This window comes from Bufo bufo, chromosome 2, assembly GCF_905171765.1.
Source record: "Bufo bufo chromosome 2, aBufBuf1.1, whole genome shotgun sequence".
Lineage (NCBI taxonomy): Eukaryota > Metazoa > Chordata > Amphibia > Anura > Bufonidae > Bufo > Bufo bufo.
In genome coordinates, this window is record NC_053390.1 from 243,822,306 (window position 1) to 243,848,097 (window position 25,792).

The window sequence follows — 25,792 nt, forward strand, 5'->3', positions numbered from 1 at the left end:
TGGGGGAACCATAACACATAGCATGCCATGACTGAGATTTTAAGATCAAAACGCTTAAGCAAAGACATTGAAGATGTATCTATGCTGATGTTTTGAAATAACGTATAGAAGATCCGGAGATCTGTCTCCTCTGTGCGGCTGCTTTCCTGTGAACCTCAACTAACACAAGTTCATTGTTCTTTAAAAGGGGGTGTCCAGGCTGTTAGCTGTGACCAATGTAAAAAACAGACTACTGCAGCCAATCACTGGCCTTGGTCACATGAATAGAATGAATAGACTGACAAACAGCGTCATGGGACATGAAGTGGGCAGTAGTGCAGGAAAGGGACTGGTGAGTTTTTGAATCAGCCACAACAATTGAGGCTCTGCTTCTAGGCCAGACAACCCCTTTAAAGCCTATGGTATACTAGAAGCAGGGTGTTTGCTGGAGCGCTTCTTTAAGACCTATGGCGGTATAATATTGCCCATATAGAGCAGGTGAGAGAACATGGCAGGGCAGTGGCGAGCCCTGTACCCTGGATGACGCTAGTGCTCCGAGTGTACAATAAAGCCAATGACTGAGGAAAGTGAAAGTGTCACTCCTTATAACCAACCAGATGTCAGCTTTCGTTTTAGTGCCGCTGTTATTGGACAGCAGACCCCCTTGCCCTGTCTTGGGCGCTGCTTTACTCTGGTCCTCTGTATTCTTTACCGAAGCCGTTCATGACTCAGACATTTGCCCAAATTAAAAATGGCTGTTGTGGGTGTCACGTGGGCGCACCCATTCTGTAGTTGGGGAAGGGGGTGGTTTCCATAGGAGACGCCACGTTCCCTGTAAGCTCCACCCTCTGATCAGCTGACGCTGCTTGGTTTGTGTTGTGACAGGGAGGCGGCTGCGGATGAGACGACGGAGACAGGAAAGCCGGTAATCCTCCCGGGGCCTGGGTGTGTGCGGGGTGACGGGGTCGGCCAGCTGGGGGCACCGGCAGGGTATGGCTGACATGCTGCTTGAAAGTCACTAATGCCAGCGGAAGGAGGGAAAGCCTTGGCAGGCCCGGAAGAGTAGCCACCCACACCCTGTTACCATACCCCTCAGCCATCCCAGCCTCATCCTCAGGTATGCCCTGCATTCACGGCATGTAACCCTGCCATGTAGTGCGCATATTACAAATGTGTCACTGCCAGCTGGGAAGGGCTGCCCACAGACGGGAAGTAGGAAGAGTCACTGCCAGGGGACACTTGAAAGGGACGCTGCCATATGGGTCTTAAAATGGTCACACTGGAAGAGCTGCTCTCAGGTGGGACAATGAATTGTGGCTGCCAGGTGGGGCACTGGAAGGGCTGTTTCTAGGTGGGACACTGAATGGTTGCTGCCAGGTGGGGCACTGGAAGGGCTGTTTCTAGGTGGGACACTGGTTGCTGCCAGGTGGGGCACTGGAAGGGCTGTCCTTAGGTGGGACACTGAATGTTTGCTGCCAGGTGGGGCACCGAAAGGGCTGTTTCTAGGTGGGACACTGAATGGTTGCTGCCAGGTGGGGCACTGCAAGGGCTGTCCTTAGGTGGGACACTGAATGGTTGCAGCCAGGTGGGGCACCGGAAGGGCTGTTTCTAGGTCCGACACTGGTTGCTGCCAGGTGGGGCACCGGAAGGGCTGTTTCTAGGTGGGACACTGGTTGCTGCCAGGTGGGGCACTGGAAGGGCTGTCCTTAGGTGGGACACTGAATGGTTGCTGCCAGGTGGGGCACCGGAAGGGCTGTCCTTAGGTGGGACACTGAATGGTTGCTGCCAAGTGGGGCACCGGAAGGGCTGTTTCTAGGTGGGACACTGAATAGTTGCTGCCAGGTGGGGCACCGGAAGGGCTGTCCTTAGGTGGGACACTGAATGGTTGCTACCAGGTGGGGCACCGGAAGGGCTGTTTCTAGGTGGGACACTGAATGGTTGTGCCAGGTGGGGCACTGGAAGGGCTGTTTCTAGGTGGGACACTGGTTGCTGCCAGGTGGGGCACTGGAAGGGCTGTCCTTAGGTGGGACACTGAATGGTTGCTGCCAGGTGGGGCACCGAAAGGGCTGTTTCTAGGTGGGACACTGAATGGTTGCTGCCAGGTGGGGCACTGCAAGGGCTGTCCTTAGGTGGGACACTGAATGGTTGCAGCCAGGTGGGGCACCGGAAGGGCTGTTTCTAGGTGGGACACTGGTTGCTGCCAGGTGGGGCACTGGAAGGGCTGTCCTTAGGTGGGACACTGAATGGTTGCTGCCAGGTGGGGCACCGGAAGGGCTGTTTCTAGGTGGGACACTGAATGGTTGCTGCCAGGTGGGGCACCGGAAGGGCTGTCCTTAGGTGGGACACTGAATGGTTGCTACCAGCTGTGGCACCGGAAGGGCTGTCCTTAGGTTGGACACTGAATGGTTGCTGCCAGGTGGGGCACCGAAAGGGCTGTTTCTACGTGGGACACTGAATGGTTGCTGCCAGGTGGGGCACTGCAAGGGCTGTCCTTAGGTGGGACACTGAATGGTTGCAGCCAGGTGGGGCACCGGAAGGGCTGTTTCTAGGTCCGACACTGGTTGCTGCCAGGTGGGGCACTGGAAGGGCTGTTTCTAGGTGGGACACTGGTTGCTGCCAGGTGGGGCACTGGAAGGGCTGTCCTTAGGTGGGACACTGAATGGTTGCTGCCAGGTGGGGCACCGGAAGGGCTGTCCTTAGGTGGGACACTGAATGGTTGCTGCCAAGTGGGGCACCGGAAGGGCTGTTTCTAGGTGGGACACTGAATAGTTGCTGCCAGGTGGGGCACCGGAAGGGCTGTCCTTAGGTGGGACACTGAATGGTTGCTACCAGGTGGGGCACCGGAAGGGCTGTTTCTAGGTGGGACACTGGTTGCTGCCAGGTGGGGCACTGGAAGGGCTGTCCTTAGGTGCTATACTGAATGGTTGCTACCAGGTGGGGCACCGGAAGGGCTGTCCTTAGGTTGGACACTGAATGGTTGCTGCCAGGTGGGGCACCGGAAGGGCTGTCCTTAGGTGGGACACTGGTTGCTGCCAGGTGGGGCACCGGAAGGGCTGTCCTTAGGTGGGACTCTGAATGGTTGCTGCCAGGTGGGTCATGGAAGGGCTGTCCTTAGGTGGGACACTGAATGGTTGCTGCCAGGTGGGGCACTGGAAGGGCTGTCCTTAGGTGGGACTCTGAATGGTTGCTGCCAGGTGGGTCATGGAAGGGCTGTCCTTAGGTGGGACACTGAATGGTTGCTGCCAGGTGGGGCACCGGAAGGGCTGTCCTTAGGTGGGACTCTGAATGGTTGCTGCCAGGTGGGTCATGGAAGGGCTGTCCTTAGGTGGGACACTGAATGGTTGCTGCCAGGTGGGGCACCGGAAGGGCTGTCCTTAGGTGGGACTCTGAATGGTTGCTGCCAGGTGGGTCATGGAAGGGCTGCCCTCAAGTTGGAAGTAGTATAGTCACTACCTTTAGGTGGAACACAGAATATTCGCTGCCAGGAGGGTCACTGGAAGGGCTGCCCTCATGTGGGACACAGGTAGGGTCGCTGCCAGTTGTCAAACAGGAATGGTCACTGCTAGGTGTGGCATGTGAAGGGCTTCCCTCAGGTGGGACACGAGTAGGATCACTGCGAGGTGGGGCACAGGAAGGGTCGATGCCAGGTAGGCCTTGTAGAATGCTTTGTTTGCTTTCAGTACTTATTATTCTTGTCACTGACCCAGAAGTGAGTAACAATCCTTCTCCTCTACTTCTACCTGGCCTGTACTCAGGGGTCAGCAAACTTTGGCACTGCAGCTCCTGTGAAACTACAACTCTCAGCTTGAAAACATGATCATCTGTTCTTGTAAGGCCTCATGCACATGACCGTATGTATTTTGTGGTCCGCAAAAAAACGGATGACGTCCGTGTGCATTGCATATTTTGCGGAACAGAACAGCCGGCCTCTAATAGAACAGTACTATCCTTGTCTGTTATGTGGAAAATAATAGGACATGTTCTATCATTTTGCAGAACAGACATACGGAAACTGAATGCACACAGAGTAGCTTAGATTTTGTTTTGTTTTTGCGGACCCGTTGAAATGAATGGTTCCGCATACGGTCCGCACAAAAACAAAAACGGAACAGACACGGAAAGAAAATACGTTAGTTTGCGTGAGCCCTAACTCTCATAGAAGTGAATGGAGTATTCTGGGAGTTGTAGTTTTAGAACAGCTGGAGTGCCAGCAGTTGCAGATCCTTCAATAGGGCGATCCAAGAACATAGGAATTTACATCCCATTTTCCATTTTCTGTCCCTTTTGCTTGTCGTTGTTTTAGATGGCAATCCCGGTAATCAGTGGTAATCTGCATGCGTTTCGCATGCCCAGGCACCCTAAGGCTCCCTGCACATGTTGCGATTACGCACGTCTTCTTGTGCAGAAAAACCACAACGTAACAGCTCAAGCACACAAACGTCTGCCGGGCGTTCTGTTCATTGGGGGCAGCAATTTGTGATCCCCAATGCACGGGCATCATCTGTACGGCTGCCGCAGACGGATCCAGACCCATTCAGCTTAAATGGGTCCGTGATTCGTCCACACCACACAAAAAAATAGAAAATGTTCTATTTTTTTGTGGAGCAGAGGCACAGAGAGAAACCCCACGGAAACACCTTCTGGATTGCGGACCCATTCAAGTGCACAAATGGCCATTGCAGACCTGCTGTTTGCGGGCCGCAATACGGGCACGGCTGAGGAACGGCCGCGTGCATGAGCCCTCAAACGGTACCAGAAGGGTGTATGAGATTAGGCAAGTCTTCTGTACCCTTTGCTTTTTCATTCCATGCGGAAATTGACCTGCTGTGCAGATTTAGCTGCTGATTTCACCCTTTTTAATGGAAGGGTTAGTAACACATGTGGTTTAGGTGCGGAAACGCACATGAATCCGCGCAAAAGTTTGTGCATATCTTGCATGTTTACCCGTGTGCAGGCATCCTAAGGGTGCCTGCACATGTTGCGGATTACGCAATGTTCTCGTGCAGAAAAACCACAGCGTAATACAGTACCAGCACAGTGGATGAGACTAATCTCTTGTACACTTTGCGTTTTTCTTTCCGCGCCGAAATTAAACTTGTGTGTGTACGTGGAAATGGAAGGATGAGATCTACAACATAACCGTACCAAATCCGCACCAAGTAACACATGCGGTTTTTAGTGTGGGAATGCACGTAAATTTGTGCCGTTTTTCTGCAGGTTTACCCGCATGTGAGCCGCCTGGTTTTCCCTTCCGATGACGTTCCGGACTTCTTAAATGAGTGATAACGATCTGTGGAAATTTCCACCTGCCCTACTTGATGTTTCTGGCTGTAACAGCCTGTGAAAGGGATAGAGTACTGCATGGTATAGGCTTTGTCTCTGCGTGGTTGTACAGTGCCTCTCCCTACGCCCTCTGTGCCACCCTGTCCCTCTCCTGGTCAGTGCTGAGTATAATAACCACTCCTGCATTGTCTCTTATCTGCTGCCAGTTTTGTTTCAGCTCTCATTTTCGGCCAATAAGTAAACTATCTTTTTTGCGTTCCTCCACACATAATGAAGTCTTCACAACAAACCTGGCACCTCCCTCTGTAGACTGAAATTCCATGGCACCTCACCACCCAATCACATGGCGGCATTCACAGACAGCTGCCTCCAACCCCCACTCCCGGCTCCAGCAGTCCTACCTCCCAGAATAATACAACAGGCAATAACAGCTTGCTGGATCTGCTCTGCAATGTTACCAGGATCTCCCGTCTGATGGCTTACTATATAGCTTTTCCATATTTCATTCCCACCACTGCCTCTTTTGTCTGGCTGGGATTGTGTGAGTGCATTTGCTGATTACATGGAGAACCAGACCTAGTTTCCTACTGCTTTACCTTCTCTACCGCCAGATAACCATCTTGGAATATAAACTTCAGCCATGTTTTTCTTATGCTGCTTCTCATTCAAGGGATCATTTAAGTTGCGATTATTATTATTTATTTTAATTTTTTTGTTTGTTACATTGGGCCTGGCTAGATGATGAAAGGGTTAATGCCGTTCCGCCCATCTCCAGTGCCTTGGGTGTTCGCTCCTACCATTATAGCTTGTACTCTAGTCTGAGCTGCTGCTACTGTTGTGTCTGGTTGGTGGGGAGGGGACCTCTCCTGTCTCTCTGATGCATAAGTTTGCTTCTCCCTGCCCCCAACTCATTGTGGTTTTCTCCCGATTGTTTCAGATGTGAATTGAGATGGAAGGCTTAGGGGAGATGAAGCCCTGGGGGAAGCTGTGCCGACTGCTAGGAGCTGACACGGAGGATGCCAATGAGCTTTTTCTCTACAAAAAAGAATGGACGATTGGAAGGAAGAAAGGTAATTCTCTCCACAGATACTGTATATTGTGCTGGCACAGAAGTGAAGAATACAAGGGCAGCAGGAGCTAGCTGGCACCGTTCTTTCTATTCATTGCAGTTGTGGCACCCCTGACTTCCTGAACACATTGACCTCTTATTACCCCTGAGAAGAGGCTGCTTCCTTCCCTTCATTTACACTATACAAGCCTCAAGGGTCCTCCTTACCTGTCATCCCCCACTTCAGCCTGACCTCTAACTATTGCTCAGTGGAGTTTTCTAGTTGTAATCCACAGTCTACTTTTCATGGATTTCAATACCAGGGCCATATGGCTATTAGTTAGACAATGCAAAGCAATAATGGAGTCCGCTAGCTTATATTCTACCTTTCTGTTTTTTTTTTATAGTGATAAACTCATGGGTAAGGATTGGTTTATGTTTCATCCATCTATTAACGTACAGTACTCCAGAGTACTCCATTAGGGTCCATTCACACGTCCATAGTATGGGTCCGCATCTGTTCCGCAAATTGCGGAACGGGTGCAATCCATTTATTCTCTATGGGGCAGGAATGGATGCAGACAGCACACAGTGTGCTGTCCGCATCCGCGTTTCCGGAGTGCGCCCCCGATCTTCCGGTCCACGGGTCCGGAAAAAATAGAACGTCCTATTCTTGTCCGCAATTGCGGACAAGAATAGGCAGTTCTATGCGGGGTGCCGGCCGGGTGTATTGCGGATCCGCAATACACTACGGACGTGTGAATGGACCCTTAATAGGCATCTTGAGACCCTTTAGAAACACAGCATGCTGCACTTGTTGAAACTGTATGGATAGACAGACTGAAAGGAGCATGTGCCCCAGTTCACTTAGGACTTCCATTATCATGCTATTACTGCAATCATTTAGGGTACGTCCCCATGTGGCGTAAACACTATGGGTTTGCTGCTTGCAAATCTGCGGAGGAAATTCCACAACTTTGTACTGTAGCAGCAAAGTGGATTAAGAGATCCCATCCACATGCTGTGTAAGGTTAAGGCCCCTTTACACTCCCTGAACATGGGACAGATCATTGCTAAAAAGCATTCATAGGAACACTCGTTAGCAATTATCTGGCAGTGTAAAGATGCCGCCGATTACCCAATGAAAGAGCATAACGCCAGTTCATTGGGCAATTGGATCTTTCATGTGGTCACCTAAATGATCATTTGCTGGCAGCAGATCGGGCTGTCTTAAGGGTCCATTCACACATCTGCAAAATGGGTCCGTGTCAGTTCCGCAATTTTGCAGAACAGGTGCGGATCCATTCATTTTCAATGGGGCCGGAATGTGCTGTCCGCATCCGCATTTTCGTTCCGCCAAAAAATAGAACATGTCCTATTCCTGTCCGCAATTGCGTACAAGAAAAGGCATTTTCTATGAGGTGTCGGTGATGTGCGGTCCGCAAAATGTGGAACGCACATTGCCGGTGTCCGTGTTTTGCGGATCCGCAAAACACATACGGATGTGTGAATAAACTCTGAACAATGATTCTGTATGGGGACGAGCTATGACATTTGCAATCACTCCTATCCATACTGTGGAGGAGATCACTGCATAGAGGTTGCACTACATTTTTTCCAGCACAGTAAACATATTCATCTTAGCATTTTTGAACAGTATTTTGAGCCAAGAAGAAATATGAAATAAGACCGTCTGTGGCTGGGGGCCTGGGATTAATAAGGCCCTGGGTTGGTTAAATGCATACATAGCACAGCAGCCAAGTATAAGTGATTAAACTACCAATGTACTATATTGGATTTATACTAGATTATCGACAGTCCATTATGGTGTATGTGACTTTGTACTTTATCATTTGGCTATAACTGGCTGCTGTGCATTCACCCTACCCAGGGTCTTATTGAAGGAGTTGTGTGAAGTTATCCCCTCTTACACTGGCATGGTGCCATATGTCCTCTGTTCGGCTGTCGTCTCCAGTCTCCCTTGTAGCGGTGGTGCAGTGTACTTACAGTTTCCTCTCGTTCACTTGAATGTGATGAAACGCTGTAATTAAATTGCTACAATGGAGACGGCATACAGGTAAACACTGAAGAGGACACGGCACTCACACAAGCACCAAAGCCCCTTCAAACAGCTGGTCGGAGGGGGACTCGGACCACGCCGATCTGATACTGATGGCCTATTCTGAGGATAGGTTATCGGTATCTGTAGCCCTGACAAACCCTTTAAGGACGCTTAATGATTTTATTCTCGATTTATTATTTTTCTTGTTTTTCTTTCTGGCCATAACTTTAATTTTTTGCCAATATAGTCATATGTAGCTTGTATTTTTTGCAGGGTAAGATGTAGTTTTCGTTGTTAACTTATTGATTAATTATTTTTTGAGGGAGAATAGGAAAAAAACTGTTCCATTCTTACGTTTTTGCATTATTTTCTATGTTGTTGTTTATGTTCATGGGGCACTTTAACCCTTTAACGCATTTGGATGTTACTGTACGTCCAAATTGCAAATGACTTACTGCATTTGGATGTTCAGTGACATCCAAACTGCTTATCGGGGCTATGACACTGTAAAGTGTCACAGCCCCGGAGTCTCTGCTCTCCCCGAGAGCAGAGACACCAGGGAAGCCGGCAAGGGACTAATCAGAGTGGTCCCTTGCCGGCAAGCGTTCCGATTGGTTAGTCTCTGTAGACTAATCAATTGGAGCTCTTCAGTGACGGTTTCAGGCTGTGATCTCCATGCTGGCCCCCTGTGTGCTGGCAGTGCCCCAGGTAATCTAATGACCCCCGCCGTGGCCCTAATCATGCCCCAATATTGTGCCATTGCCCCCCATGATGCCCCCTGCAGTGATTGTGATGGCAGCAGCTCCGTTCCTGAGCCGCTGCCATCAGCAGATGTCAGCTGTAACTTACAGCTAACACTCTGCTGCAACGGCCGAAATCTGTGCTGGCACCGATCTCGGCCGTTTAACTCCATAGATGCCACGGTCAGTAGCTGCTTGCGGCATCCATAGGGTTGAGAGCTCCCTCTATCTTCTATTGGGCCGACGCTGCAGCGATGGCATCAGCCTTATGATTGCCATGGTAACCGGACGCCTTACAAAAGTGTCTGGGCTGCCATGTACCTAAGGCAGATCAGACCCTGAGGGTATGATCAACCTTTGTGTAAATGTAGCACTGACTATACAGTGCATTGCAATAGATGACTATTGCAATTCACTGTATATGCATCAGGCCCACTGGATTTTCAAGATCCAAATGGGTCTTGATAAATAAAAAGTGTAAAAAAAGAAATAAAATGGAAATAAAAATTGTCTTTTCTCATATCCGTTTATTTATAAGTCATTAAAAAGTACAAAAAAACTACACGATTGGTATTGCCGCGTCCGTAACAACCTGATCTATAAAAGTATAATGTTACTAATCCCACGTGGTGAACGCCGTAAAAAATGGATGTAAAAAGCAATGATGGAATTGCTGTTTTTGTCACCTCACCGCCGTATAATAAAAAGAGATTTGATTAAAAAAGACATATGTACCCAAAAATGATACCAATAAAAACTACAGCCCGTCCTGCAAAAAACAAGCCCCCATACATCTATATTGCTGAAAAAACATAAAAAAACTATATAAATTTGGTATCGCCACAACCATATGAACCCACAGAATAAAAAAATCATATAATATTTACCACAAGAGAAGCCCCATAAAAAAATAAAAATAAAAAACAATGACAGATTTGCCCTTTTTTCCCACTTCACCTCCACAAAAAATGGTATAAAAAGTGATCAAAAAGACATATGTAAACAAAAAGGATACCAATAAAAACCCCGTCCCGCAATAAACAAGCCCACATACAGCAACATTGGTGAAAAAATAAAAATGTTATGGGCCCTAAACTAATTTCAGCAAATTACATGTTAGAAAATTCTGATGCTGTTCCTTCAATTCTGAATGCTGCCGTGCCCCCAAACAGCGGTTTACGACCACATATATGGTGTTGCTGTATTCAGGAAAAAATGCATGACAAATTGTGGAGTGCATTTTCTCCTGTTACCCCTTGTGTAAATGGAAAATTGGGGTTAAAGCAACTTTATATTGGAAATAAAAGTAAAAGTAAATAAAAGTAAATTTTTCATTTTTACAGCCATGTGTTTCTAAATTCTATGAAACGCTTGTTGGGTCAAAGCATTCACTTCACCTCTAGATTTATTGCTTGAGGAGTGTAGTTTCCAAAATGGGGTCACTTTTTGGGGTTTTCTTTCTAGGGGTACCTCAGGGTCTCTTCAAATGTGACATGGCACATGAAAACCCTCCAATTTGCTTTAATTCTTGTGGAAAACCTAACTTGAGGGCTGTAGTTTTCTAAAATGTCATAATTTATGGGCGGTTTATACTATGTAAGTCTCACAAAGTGACTCCATAACTAAACTGGTCCTCAAAAAAGTGGGTTTGGAAATTTTCTTAAAAATCTTAAAATTTGCTTATAAACTTCCTAAAAAAATAAAAGGACATTTACAAAATGATGCCAACATAAACTAGACATATGGGAAATGTAAAGTAATACCTATTTTATGAAGTATCACTATCCGTCTTAAAAGAAGAGAAATTCTATTTTTGAAAATAGATAATTTTTCCTAATTTTTTGCAAAGTTTAGATTTTTTTTTTATGCATAAAGGTAAAACACATGAACTCAAGTTTACCACTAACATGAAGTATAATGTGTCACAAGAAAGCAATCTCAGAATGGCTTGGATAAGTAAATGCCTTCCAAAGTTATTACCAGATAAACTGACACATGTCCGATTTGAAAAAATGGGGCTCCGGCATTTAGTCCAAACTGGCTGTCGCTTGAAGAGGTTAAATAACATGTTGCAGTGAACACGGCTATACCATATATGTGTGCATGTGTTGTTTTTTTTTAAACACTTTTTATGAAAATAATGTTTATTAAACTTTTATTATTTTTAGTCTCACTAGGAGACATCACTTTTATAATGCATTGGTATACATTGTAAACCAATGCATTACAGCTGATCACAGTAACGGGCTATTAAGCCATGCCTGTGTGGCACAGTCTAATAAGTATACAGTCATGGCAGGCCTGGGGACCCTTATTGGGCCCCAGCTGCTATAGCAATGCATCAGCACCTTGCAATTTGTATTATGAATGTGAGCCGAAATTTTTGAAAATTCCATTACAGTGGACTAAGTTTTCAACAGATTGTGTACAGTCATTGATCTCTTGTTAATTTTTTTTTAAAAAGTGACCAATTAATATCCGATGGTTGAACTAATCAGGTGAAGCTAGCCGTTCCATAGTTCTTTCTACAGTAAAGATCAAAGTTGTCTGAAGCCAGTTTATAGGGATTTTTGTCTTACTTAAATATATATTTTTTTTAACACTGATGACCGATCCTCTGGATAGGTCATCAGTATGTGATCGGTGAGGGTCTGACATTGTTCCTGGTCCCCGCACGGCCGCCGCTGCATCTCCCTAGGCCATCAGACCCCCCACCCACCCCTGTCGCCGGATGTTTTGATCCGTGCCACAGGGAGATGCAGCGGCGGCCGTGCAGATCAGGAGCAACGTGGGGAGCGGGGTAAGTATAATCTATATGTGGGACTCGGCCATGTTTTAAACATTTTGACTATTTTGTCTTCACAGGTTGTGACCTTTCATTTCCTGGTAACAAACTGGTGTCTGGAGAACACTGCAAAATAACAGTGGATGAGGCTTCTGGGGTTGTCTCCTTAGAAGATACCAGGTAACTTAGAACAGTCTAACTAGTGTCTGCTTTGTACCATAGATACTTAGGCTACATTTACAAATGACCATTAAAAACGTACCATCCATTTTCTGCCCGTTTGTTATGGCAGTTAAAAACTCCTGTCTACACATCTGGTAAAAAAATGGACCCATTGATTTCAATGTGGTCAGTCTTGCCGTAAAAAACTGCCAAAAATGGTACATACCCTATTTTTTGACAGCTGCTATTCACAGGGCGTTAAAAAAACAAAAAACAGCCATTTCAGTAGCCCCATAGACTTAGTTTCTAAAAACGTCCGTGTGACGTTTTCATTATTGTTTGAATGTAGCCTTATTAGTTATAAATGGATGTTGTCTGTCAAAGTTTAGTAGTTTCAAACAATCAAAGAATATAGTTAAAAGGTTGGACAGCCTTCCCATGCACCCAAATTGTCAACTGAGTGCTGTGTACTACTACTACTAGGAAAATGATCAGCTGTGTCCCCTCACTATTAGTAGTCTCTGCATCTGGATGCTGTATGAGATCAGCTAGTCATGTGGGGAAAGGTTGTAGCTGTACAGGTGTAATCGTAAAGGGAACCTGTCACCACAAAATGCAGTGCGATCTTCAGGCAGCATGTTATAGAGCAGGAAAAGCTGAGCAGATACATCGTTTTGCAAAAGAGATTCACCAAAACTTGTAATTTATATATTAAAATTTCTGTTCAACCTGAACTCACTTGCCTAAGTGGGCAATCTTTGAATGATATCTTTCACCTTGTAAGTAGGTGGCTGTCAGTCACATATACTGAACCATTCATTTCAATGGTATATCTATATTGGGACCAACCTGGGTAAGGTTAATTTACTGTATAATATTTACAAATGCCTATCTTGGCAGAGAAACCTATCTTGACCCAGGTGTTAAAACTTCACTTTTAATGAAATAATTTAAAAGTATAGTGTATGTATGCAAAATGCACTCTTTAATTGAAATGGAAGCAACCAAAGAATGAAAAATTAAAAATACAAATCACCTCAACTCTAATAACAGTGGTACCTGCACTAAGTGAGGGGAAGGGAGAATTGCTCTGTCTCTCACTACATGCCCCTATAAGCAAGGTGCCACTATCAATGGCAAAGCTACACACTGCCTTAACGGTTGCATAAAGCGTTTAAATCACAGACTGGAGTGATTGTGTAACTGAAATCGCACAGAGATGCAGTGTTCAGCAGCTAACCTTAGCCTACTGATTATTTGACCTGCACCAGACAGCGACAGCTGAATGACCATGGAGCTGTAGCTGCCAGTGATGAGGTGCAATGCAATTAAAATCTATTACTGCCCCCCGACATGTTTCGCCAGAGTACTGGCTTCTTCAGGGGCAAATGGGCAGCGACGGATGGCCCCAAAAAACTGCAGGTTTAAATGCTGTGGTTACCTTGATTGGCATCTGTACATGCCGAATCAGCCCACTGCACACGGCACGAGCGTCCAATCAGAGCCGTGGAACATCTCCTACATTCATCCCATTGGAGCATCACAAAAAACGCCCATCCAATACGTCAGAGGTGACGCTCTGCGTGAGGGGAGGATGCGCGAACACTTAGATTATGTGCGCTACAACGGTAATGACGCGCGTATGTTTGTCGCCCTTTGCAGTCGTCACCTGTGAACTGCGCATGCGCTGCGCTCCTTGTATGTGCGCACAGACTTGGACGTGAGGGAAGAGATGAAGGAATGAAAACAAATGAATAACTGGATGATGCACCCAGACTAGACTAGAGGGGGTGGTAGGTGACCACAGAAAAGCATCCCCATCCAAAAAAGATACCTTGTTTTTTGTGATGCTCCAATGGGATGAATGTAGGAGATGTTCCACGGCTCTGATTGGACGCTCGTGCCGTGTGCAGTGGGCTGATTCGGCATGTACAGATGCCAATCAAGGTAACCACAGCATTTAAACCTGCAGTTTTTTGGGGCCATCCATCGCTGCCCATTTGCCCCTGAAGAAGCCAGTACTCTGGCGAAACATGTCGGGGGGCAGTAATAGATTTTAATTGCATTGCACCTCCTCACTGGCAGCTACAGCTCCATGGTCATTCAGCTGTCGCTGTCTGGTGCAGGTCAAATAATCAGTAGGCTAAGGTTAGCTGCTGAACACTGCATCTCTGTGCGATTTCAGTTACACAATCACTCCAGTCTGTGATTTAAACGCTTTATGCAACCGTTAAGGCAGTGTGTAGCTTTGCCATTGATAGCGGCACCTTGCTTATAGGGACATGTAGTGAGAGACAGAGCAATTCTCCCTTCCCCTCACTTAGTGCAGGTACCACTGTTATTAGAGTTGAGGTGATTTGTATTTTTAATTTTTCATTCTTTGGTTGCTTCCATTTCAATTAAAGAGTGCATTTTGCATACATACACTATACTTTTAAATTATTTCATTAAAAGTGAAGTTTTAACACCTGGGTCAAGATAGGTTTCTCTGCCAAGATAGGCATTTGTAAATATTATACATTCATTTCAATGGTTCAGCAAAAAATACTGAAGTGTCTCCGTGTGCATTCCGTTTCAGTATTTCCGTACCGTGAAAAGATAGAACATGTCCTATTCTTGTCCGCAAATCACGGTGCTTGGCTCCATTCAAGTCAATGGGTCCGCAAAAAAAACGGAGCACATATGGAAATGCATCCGTATGTCTTCCGTATCCGTTCCGTTTTATTAAAAATGTTATGCCCAGCCCAATTTTTTCTATGTAATTACTGTACATGGCATACGGAAAAACGAAACGGAAACACAACGGAAACAAAAAACGGAACAACGGATCCGTAAAAAACGGACCGCAAAACACTGAAAAAGCCATACTGTCGTGTGCATGAGCCCTTAGACTGACATTTCATAGTCCAATCTTAGTAAAAGGTCTGTTGGAGTAAAATGAGACAAATTTATTAACCCATTTATCTTAACTGTATGTCATTTTGATGCCCTTAGATTGTGAGCCCCATTGGGGGACAGTTGGATGATAATGTCTGTAAAGCGCTGCAAAATATAGTAGCGCTATATAAGTGCATAAAATAATAATAAATGTAATGGCTATATGGAGTAGGCTCATGAGCTGAGCTTGCTCTGTATACTACAGGTGCCCTCTGTGAAATATTTTGATCCCATTCATTTAAAGAGGACCTGTCATCGCTCCTGACATGCCTGTTTTAATAGCCTCATGCATTTCCCATGTAATAGCAATTCTGGAACATCTATTCTTATGGCTCTATGTTGTGCCGTTCCTTTATTATTTCTACTAGAAGTTATGAATGAATTGCTAGCAGTCTGCAGTAAGGGTACAGAAGGGTGGTAACCAGTTTGGGGGGGGGGGGGGGGTGTACCTGCACAGTCTGACTCTATCCAATCAGTGCTGTCATTTTTAGACTCTTCAGGTACACCCCCCCAATCTCAGAGGGGCTGCCTGGGTGAAGAAGGGAATATGTCCAGGTTCAGCTCTAAACCCAGACCCAGGGCCCCTTAATTAATTTGGTACTTTTTTTGAAGTCAGTTGCTGATTTTAATTCCACAACCTGTCTGTTTATGCTGCGTATTTTACCCTTTGCAATAGGGATCGACCGATATTGATTTTTTAGGGCCGATACCGATACCGATAATTTGTGAACTTTCAGGCCGATAGCCGATAATTTATACCGATATTCTGGGAATTTTCATTTTTGAGAAAAAAAAAAAATTCATACACAAATCTGCTGAAAATTAATATGTTTATTGTTAATGTGTATTTTGGTTTATTGTTAATGTGTATTTTTTTTTTTTATAAATCTTTTTCATTTATACTTAATATTTTTGTATTTTTTTTTTTTTTACTAACTTTTAGCCCCCTTAGGGACTAGAACCCTTGTCCTATTCCCCCTGATAGATCTCTATCAGGGTGAATAGGAGCTCACACTGTCCCTGCTGCTCTGTGCTTTGTGCACACAGCAGCATGGAGCTGATCATGGCAGCCAGGGCTTCAATAGCGTCCTGGCTGCCATGGTAACCGATCGGAGCCCCAGGCTTACACTGCTGGGGCTCCGATCGGAGGAGCAGGGGAGAGGGGATCCTGTGGCCACTGCCACCAATGAGTAATACTGGGTGGGGGGGGAGGGGCGCACTGCGCCACCAATGTTTTTACTATTGGCCGGCATTGGGGTGGGGGGCGCACTGCGCCACCAATGATTAATACTGGGGGGCTCGGGGGGGGGGCGCACTGCGCCACCAATGAAGAGGAGTCTTTCATTCATTCATATACAGGAGGCGGGAGCTGGCTGCAGAATCACATAGCCGGCTCCCGACCTCTATGAGCGGTGGCTGCGATCCGCGGCACCTGAGGAGTTAACTACCGCGGACCGCAGCTGCCGTTCATAGAGGCCGGGAGCCGGCTATGTGATTCTGCAGCCAGCTCCCGCCTCCTGTATATGAATGAATGAGAGGCTTATCTTCATTGGTGGCGCAGCGGCCACAGCCCCTCCCCTCCTCTTGTCTCCTCTCCTGCTATTGGCGGCAGCAGCAGCATCACAGGGGGGAGGAGACACTGCTTCCTTCTCCCCTGTGCTGCGGAGGGAACACAGAGAGCGCTGAGAGCAGCGCGTTCTGTGTTCCCCATACGTTATCGGTATATCGGCAAAATAGATGCCGATACCGATAACGTTCAAAATCCTCAATATCGGCCGATAATATCGGCCAAACCGATAATCGGTCGATCCCTACTTTGCAATGTATTGGGCCTTATCCACAGCCCATCTGCAGCAAAATTGTGCTACAAACTGCTTGTAATATGTGGGTTTTAATTTCTGAATTGTGGCAAAATTTGTGGCGGAAAATTCACCCCATTGGCCATATCCTTTCAGCAACTAAAACATATTAGGACAGATATATGAAACTGTCTTATGAAACAGATTTAACCACTTCAGGACACATGACGTACCGGCACATCATGTATAGTTCCGATCACCGCCGCCCGGCGGGCGGTGATCGGAACCCGGTGCCTGCTCAAACCATTGAGCAGGCACCTTGGCTAAATGCGCGGGGGAATCCCGTGACACCCCCCCCCCCCCGTGTCAGCGATCGCCGCAAACTGCAGGTCAATTCAGACCTGCGGTTTGCGGCTTTTTTCTCTGCGGTTGCGGCGGTGCCATCGGGTCCCCATGCAGCTGTAGGGGGCACCCGATGGCATGGAAGGGAGCGCGATGCCTTCCTTAGGCATCGCGCTGCCTTCCGGTGATGAGCCTGTGAGATCCAGCCCCCTGGATCTCACAGGCCGGAAGCTGTATGAGTGATACACACAGTATTACTCATACAGCCAATGCATTCCAATACAGAAGTATTGGAATGCATTGTAAAAGGGATTAAACCCCCAAAAGTTCAAGTTCCAAAGTGGGACAAAAAATAAAGTGAAAAAAAAGTTGAAAAAAGAAAGTTTTCAAGTAAAAATAAACAAAAACTTCATTTTCCCCAAATAAAGTTAAAAAAAATTGGTAAAAAATAGCAGGAGAAAAAAGTATACATATTGGGTATCGCTGCGTCCGTATCGACCGGCTCTATAAACATATCACATGACCTAACCCCTCAGATGAACACCGTAAAAAATAAAAACTGTGCTAAATAAACCATTTTTTTGTCACCTTACATCACAAAAAAGTACAACAGCAAGCGATTAAAAAGGCCCACCAAAATAGTACCAATCTAAACGTCACCTCATCCCGCAGAAAAAGTGAGCCCCTACCCGAGACAATCGCCCAAAAAAACTAAAAACTATGGCTCAGAATATGGAGACACTAAAACATCATTTTTTTTGTTTTAAAAAAGCTGTTATTGTGTAAAACTTACATAAATAAAATAAAAAGTATACATATTAGGTATCGCAGCGTCTGTAATAACTTGCTCTATAATAATATCACATGACCTAACCCCTCAGGTGAATACCGTAAATAAAAAAATAAAAAAACGGTGTAAAAAAAGCAATTTTTTGTCACCTTGTATCACAAAAAGTGTAATAGCAAGCGATCAAAAAGTCAAACGCACCCCAAAATAGTGCCAATAAAACCGTCATCTCATCCCGCAAAAATCATACCCTACCCAAGGTAATCGCCCAAAAACTGAAAAAATTATGGCTCTCAGAATATGGAAACGCTAAATAAATAAAAATGTATACATATTAGGTATCGCAGCATCCGTAATAACTTGCTCTATAAAAATATCACATGATCTAACCTGTCAGATGAATGTTGTAAATAACAAAAAATAAAAACTGTGCCAAAACAGCTATTTCTTGTTACCTTTCCTCACAAAAAGTGCAATATAGAGCAACCAAAAATGACATGTACCCTAAACTAGTACCAACAAAACTTCCACCCTATCCTATAGTTTCTAAAATGGGATCACTTTTTGGAGTTTCTACTCTAGGGGTGCATCAGGGGGGCTTCAAATGGGACATGGTGTCAAAAAAAACAGTCCAGCAAAATCTGCCTTTCAAAAACCGTATGGCATTCCTTTCCTTCTGCGCAATGCCGTGTGCCCGTACAGCAGTTTATGACCACATATGAGGTGTTTCTGTAAACTACAGAATCAGGGCCATAAATATTGTTTTGTTTGGCTGTTAACCCTTGCTTTGTAAAAGTAAAAAAAAAATATTAAAATGGAAAATCTGCCAAAAAAGTGAAATTTTGAAATGGTATCTTTATTTTCCATTAATTCTTGTGGAACACCTAAAGGGTTAACAAAGTTAGTAAAATCCGTTTTGAATACCTTGAGGGGTGTAGTTTATAGAATGGGGTCATTTTTGGGTGGTTTCTATTATGTAAGCTTCACAAAGTGACTTCAGACCTGAACTGGTCCCTAAAAATTTGGTTTTTGAAAATTTCTGAAAAATTTCAAGATTTGCTTCTAAACTTCTAAGCCTTGTAACATCCCCAAAAAATAAAATATCATTCCCAAAATGATCCAAACATGAAGTAGACATATGGGGAATGTAAAGTAATAACTATTTTTGGAGGTATTACTATCTATTATAGAAGTAGAGAAATTGAAACCTGGAAATTTGCAATTTTTTTCAAATTTTTGGTAAATTTGGAATTTTTTTATAAATAAAAATTTAAAATGTTTTACTTCATTTTACCAGTGTCATGAAGTACAATATGTGACGAAAAAACATTCTCAGAATGGCCTGGATAAGTCAAAGCGTTTTAAAGTTATCAGCACTTAAAGTGACACTGGTCAGATTTGCAAAAAATGGCCTGGTCCTTAAGGTGAAATAAGGCTATGTCCTAAAGGGGATAAAGAAGAACTGTCTGTGTTGCCCATATCGACCAATCACAGTGCAGCTTTCATTTTTCAGGAGCACTATAATGAAACCTGTTCTGTGATTGGTTGCTATGATCAGTAAGAAAACGTGGATAGATCCGACACCCATATAAAAACGAATTCCTTTATTAACATAGTAGAAAAATATTAACCCCTTAAGGACTCAGCCCTATTTCACCTTAAGGACTTGGCCATTTTCTGCAAATCTGACCAGTGTCACTTTAAGTGCTGATAACTTTAAAACGCTTTTACTTACCCAGGCCGTTCTGAGATGGCTTTTTCGTCACATATTGTACTTCATGACACTGCTAAAATTGGGTCAAAAAAATAATTTACCAAAAATCTGGAAAAATTAGCAAATTTCCAAGTTAAAATTTCTCTACTTCTATAATACATAGTAATACCTCCAAAAATAGTTATTACTTTACATTCCCCATATGTCTACTTCATGTTTGGATCATTTTGGGAATGATATTTTATTTTTTGGGGATGTTACAAGGCTTAGAAGTTTAGAAGCAAATCTTGAAATTTTTCAGAAATTTTCAAAAACCCAATTTTTAGGGACCAGTTCAGGTCTGAAGTCACTTTGTGAAGCTTACATAATAGAAACCACCCAAAAATGACCCCATTCTATAAACTACACCCCTCAAGGTATTCAAAACTAATTTTACAAACTTTGTTAACCCTTTAGGTGTTCCACAAGAATTAATGAAAAATAGAGATACAATTTCAAGATTTCACTTTTTTGGCAGATTTTCCATTTTAATAATTTTTTTCCAGTTACAAAGCAAGGGTTAACAGCCAAACCAAACTCAATATTTATGGCCCTGATTCTGTAGTTTATAGTCTCAATAGTTATGGCCTCATATGTGGTCGTAAACTACTGTACGGGCACACGGTAGGGCGCAGAAGGAAAGGAATGCCATACGGTTTTTGGAAGGCAGATTTTGCTGGACTGTTTTTTTTTGACACCATGTCCCATTTGAAGCCCCCTGATGCAACCCTAGAGTAGAAACTCCATAAAAGTGACCCCATCTAAGAAACTACACCCCTCAAGGTATTCAAAACAGATTTTACAAACGTCGTTAACCCTTTAGGTGTTCCACAAGAGTTATTCGCAAATGGAGGTGAAATTTCAGAATTTTAATTTTTGGGCAAATTTTCCATTTTAATTCATTTTTCCCAGTAACAAAGCAAGGTTTAAGAGTCAAACAAAACTCAATATTTATGGCCCTGATTCTGTAGTTTACAGAAACACCCCATATGTGGTCGTAAACAGCTGTACGGGCACACGGCAGGGCGCAGAAGGAAAGGAATGCCATACGGTTTTTGGAAGGCAGATTTTGCTGGACTGTCTTTTTTGACACCATGTCCCATTTGAAGCCCCCCTGATGCACCCCTAGAGTAGAAACTCCACAAAAATGGCCCCATTTTAGAAACTACGGGTTAGGGTGGCAGTATTGTTGGTACTAGTTTAGGGTACATATGATTTTTGGTTGCTCTATATTACACTTTTTGTGAGGCAAGATAACAAGAAATAGCTGTTTTGGCACAGTTTTTATTTTTTGTTATTTACAACATTCATCTGACAGGTTAGATCATGTGATATTTTTATAGACCAGGTTGTCACGGATGCGGCGATACCTAATATGTATACTTTTTTATTTATTTATGTAAGTTTTACACAATGATTTCTTTTTTGAAGCAAAAAAAATAATGTTTTAGTTTTTCCATAGTCTGAGAGCCATATTTTTTTCAGTTTTTGGGCGATTACCTTGGGTAGGGTATGATTTTTGCGGGATGAGATGACGGTTTTATTGGCACTATTTTGGGGTGCGTGTGATTTTTTTTATTTATTTTTTTGATCGCTTGCTATTACACTTTTTGTGATGTAAGGTGACAAAAAATAGTTTATTTAGCATAGTTTTTATTTAATTTTTTTTACAGGGTTCATCTGAGGGGTTAGGTCATGTGATATTTTTATAGAGCCGGTCGATACGAACGCGGCGATACCAAATATGTATACTTTTTATTTATTTATGTAAGTTTTACACAATAACAGCTTTTTTAAAACAAAAAAAATGATGTTTTAGTGTCTCCATATTCTGAGCCATAGTTTTTATTTTTTTGGCGATTTGTCTCAGGTAGGGGCTAATTTTTTGCGGGATGAGGTGACTGTTAGTTTGGTACTATTTTGGTGGGCAAACGCCTTTTTGATCGCTTGCTGTTGTACTTTTTGTGATGTAAGGTGACAAAAAAATGGTTTATTTAGCACAGTTTTTATTTCTTACGGGAAAATGACGTTTTTGTTTATTTTTACTTGAAACTTTTAATGTTTTGGGGGGAAAACTTTTTTTTTTCACTTTTTTTTTTTTTCACTTTTTTTTTTTTTCACTTTTTTTTTTTTTCACTTTTTTTTTTTTTTGTCCCACTTTGGTACTTTGAACTTTTGGGGGTCTAATCCTTTACAATTCATTCCAATACTTCTGTATTGGAATGCATTGGCTGTATGAGTAATACTGTGTGTATTACTCATACAGCTTCCGGCCTGTGAGATCCAGGGGGCTGGATCTCACAGGCTCTTCACCGGAAGGCAGCGCGATGCCTTCCTTAGGCATCGCGCTGCCTTCCATGTCATCGGGTCCCCCCCACAGCCCCATGGGGACCCGATGGCACCGCCGACTACCGCCGCTCGCACAATAAAAAGCCGCAAACCGCAGGTCTGAATTGACCGCCGACACGGGGGGGTCACGGGACCCCCCCGCGCATTTAGCCGTGGTGCCTGCTCAATCGGGCGGCGGTGATCGGAACAGCACATGACGTACCGGTACGTCATGGGTCCTTAAGGACTCGGGAAACATGCCGTACCGGTACGTCATGCGTCCCTAAGCGGTTAAAACCTCTGTCGCTTATGCGTTTTGGGCTTACAAGCCCTTCCTCATAGCCTACAAGATGTAGAAAATTATAAAAATTTATATACTAACAGGCATGCTGAAAAAGCAGTAACACAGAAAATCGGGCATGAATGAAATAGGAGCTGGACTGGAAATATCTTAATAAAAGAGTAATATAGTATATCAAGCCTAGTACAGACACATATTGCAAAATATGCATATAAAAAGAAGGCAAAATGCAGTGTGAATAAGGTCATCAATATAGGTATGACATATCGGTCTTGAGGTTTATTCCATTAGGAGACCTGCTTCCCATTGTGAGGATCCAGTACGCCTCAGCAGGGCTTGTCTCTTATTGCCTTTTCTTTTGGGCTGATTAACCTGAAAGGGCTGTGTGTTGCCTTGGTGGCTGTTCACATAATGTGCAGCTGCACCTGACAGGTTTTTCAGTTGAGGATTTTTGATACTATTGAGGTGTTCAGCAATGCGTTTTTTAAGGCTGTGGGTGGTACACCCAACATACTGGATCCTGCATTCAATATAGGGGTGGGTGATATTGGCGATATGATATGTTCCACGATATGGATTTTGTGTATATCACCGCCCCGCGATATGACCACGGAGCGGTAGTGAATTTTCTTGCAAAGTTTATTAATTTGTATTTTTTGTATACATACAGAAGAAAAGAATATAAAAGAATATATATCGAATATCGCACATACTTCAAATTATATCGCAATATAGATTTTAGGCCATATCGCCCACCCCTAATTCAATACATTCAATAACATAAATAATATAGTTGGCGTTACAATTAATAAAGGTATTGCTATTATGACAATACTTATTTGCTGTGGAGGTCACAGACTTAGGCTACTTTCACACTTGCTTTTGGGGTTCCGCTTGTGAGATCTGTTTGAAGGCTCTCACAAGCGGCCCCGAACGGAACCGTTCATCCCCAATGCATTCTGAATGGATAAGGATCCGCTCAGAATGCCTCAGTCTGGCTCCGTTCTGCCTCCATTCCGCTCAGCAGGCGGACACCAAAACGCTGCTTGCAGCGTTTTGGTGTCCGCCTGGCCGTGCGGAGCCAAACGGATCTGTCTTGACTTACAGTGCAAGTCAATGGGGACGGATCCGTTTGATGTTGACACAATATGGTGCAATTGCAAACGGATCCGTCCCCCATTGACTTTCAATGTAAAGTCTGGACGGATCCGTCTGACTAACAATTAGACTTAGACTTTTTTTTTTACATAGAATGCAGACGGATCCGTTCTGAACGGATACCATTGTTTGTATTTATAGGTGCGGATCAGTCTGTGCAGATACCAGATGGATCCGCACCTAACGCAAGTGTGAAAGTAGCCTTAGAAGGTTTGATGTATTTACATATATTACATCTGTTATGACCACATTTATACAGGCCTTTGCATGTAAGCCAGTGTTGTGCATTCTTTGGAGACACATACATGGAAGGAGCTAAAGTATTACCTAGTGTGATACCCCGTTTGGCGACAAATCTGCAGCCATTCTTGAGAATATTTAAAATTTGGGGGGTCATCATCCAAAATAGGTGATTGTTCATCTCCTCAAAAAATAATCGGATCATAGTCTAAATAATAATTGGTAGAAAAAGTAACCGAATCAGTAGTGTTAAGTTTTTTTTGGGCAAATTTTTTGTGACAGTGCCATCGCTGAGTAAAGATTCTCTGATTTTAGTGATCACAATATTTTTGGCACAATTGAGGGAACCAAATAGGATAGCCTCTTTCTCTGAGGCGATTGTCAATGATGACACATTCATTGTAAAAAATCCTTGATGTCTGAACAGGCACGTAATGCCCTGATGTACTCCCCTACTGGGATGCTGCGAATTGTGTGCTTGGGATGGCAGCTGCTTGCGGCCAAAATAGTTTTACGTGCTGTAGGTTTTCGATACAACTTGGTGATAACCCGGTTATGACAGGAATCTCCAATCAGGGTTAGATCCAGAATTTTTTTTTTATATGGGGGGCTATTGTAAGTGAAAAACTATTGGTATTTAGATATTCAATAATGTCTGGCACGGACGCCACAGGGCCCCTCCAAACGAGGAGCATTTTAGACAGTTTCAAAAATCTGCCTCATTGTCTCATACTTATCAAATTGGACAAAAAAAATTTATATAAAGAATTTTTTTCCTGGCTATTTCACGGCATTTTATTACTTTTTGGTCTTTGATGTATTTCTTCATGAACAATTGTTTTTTTTAGAACATATGCAGCAATAAAATATAATCGTTACAACATTTGCAATGCTTTATTCAGATTGAGCTGAGCCTTTCCCCATCATGACATTTGCATATGATAATGCTATATACATGTATATTTGCAGTACGAATGGCACCGTGATTAACCAGCAGAAAGTGGTGAAGAAGCAGTCCTACACATTAAAGAATGGCGATGTGATCTATGTTGTTTATAGGAAAAATGAGCCAGAACAAAGTAAGTTTTGAGTCTAGTGTGCATGTGCTGCTCTTTTTTGTTCTTGGGGAGGGGGGGGGGGAACATTTTTCAAAGAATCTTTTTTAATTGCTGCTGTTAAAGGATGTAATCCACTGGCCTGTTTTTCGGCCAATAATCGCTAACGAGCGTTCACATGAGCGATCATCTGCTGCTGATTGCTCGATGAATGAAAAATTCTGATATTTAAGCGTGCTTAAAAACAGCGCTGGCCAGCAGCACATCATGCTGTCTAATAGTGATCTGCCGCTAGACAGCATGGGAACGAACGATGGCAGCAGCAGTCTCCGCCACTAGTTAGCAAGCGATTGCTGGGAGGGATCACTCCCCCCCCCCCCCCCCGACAATCGCTTGCTGATCTGCCAGGCTTTAACAGATGTCACTTAATTGGGAGCAGCGCAGGCAGCACTGCAGTAACCAAATATGGCTGCTTTATTCCAGAAAGGTTGCAAGTGGTATTGTAGCCCAGCTCCATTGAAGTGAATGGAGCTGAGATGTAATACCATACACAACCTGTTGACAGGGGTGAAGCTGTTTTTTGTTTTTGTTTTTCACGAAAGAAGCCATATATTTCTTGTCGTGGACAACCCCTTTAACTAAAATGAAACCTTTATTTTATTAGTAAGCTGTTCATTTTGTAAAATAATTTTTTCTGTTTTGTAGATGTTGCTTTTCTGTACAAATCATTGAGTTCAGCACAAGGCAATATGCAAGAACTTGCAGGTGTGTTTAAGGTTTTTACTTTTATCATTTAGGCTTCAGGTTTTCACATCTGCCAGTTTTCCTCTGTCTGTTGCTCTTTGTCATCCTGAATAATGTAACACGCTGTGCTATTCTGTCCTACAAAAACGTGGAAACCTTAAAGATTCTTTAAAGGGAATCTGTTATCAAAAATGACCAGCTGTTTATATCAAGTTTTTTGAAGAATTATTGGTGGTGATATTTTCCATGTCACTATATAAAAAAAGAAAATTCTCCATTTTTCATACTG

The 25,792-nt window shown here is 43.8% G+C and overlaps 1 protein-coding gene across 4 annotated transcripts in view; it reads left to right on the plus strand.

Moving 5' to 3' along the window:
• Positions 1-800: 800 nt before the first annotated feature.
• The window catches only part of CHFR (checkpoint with forkhead and ring finger domains), a 61,018-nt gene continuing 36,026 nt past the window's right edge, over positions 801-25,792 (plus strand). Inside the window, exons 1-5 of one of the 4 annotated variants that reach the window (XM_040416298.1) lie at positions 801-904; positions 6,200-6,332; positions 11,978-12,077; positions 24,674-24,783; positions 25,465-25,524. In XM_040416298.1, coding sequence (XP_040272232.1) covers positions 6,212-6,332; positions 11,978-12,077; positions 24,674-24,783; positions 25,465-25,524 — 391 coding nt within the window. In that variant the 5' untranslated portion in view covers positions 801-904; positions 6,200-6,211. The other 3 variants (XM_040416299.1, XM_040416302.1, XM_040416301.1) reach the window with 3 other exon arrangements.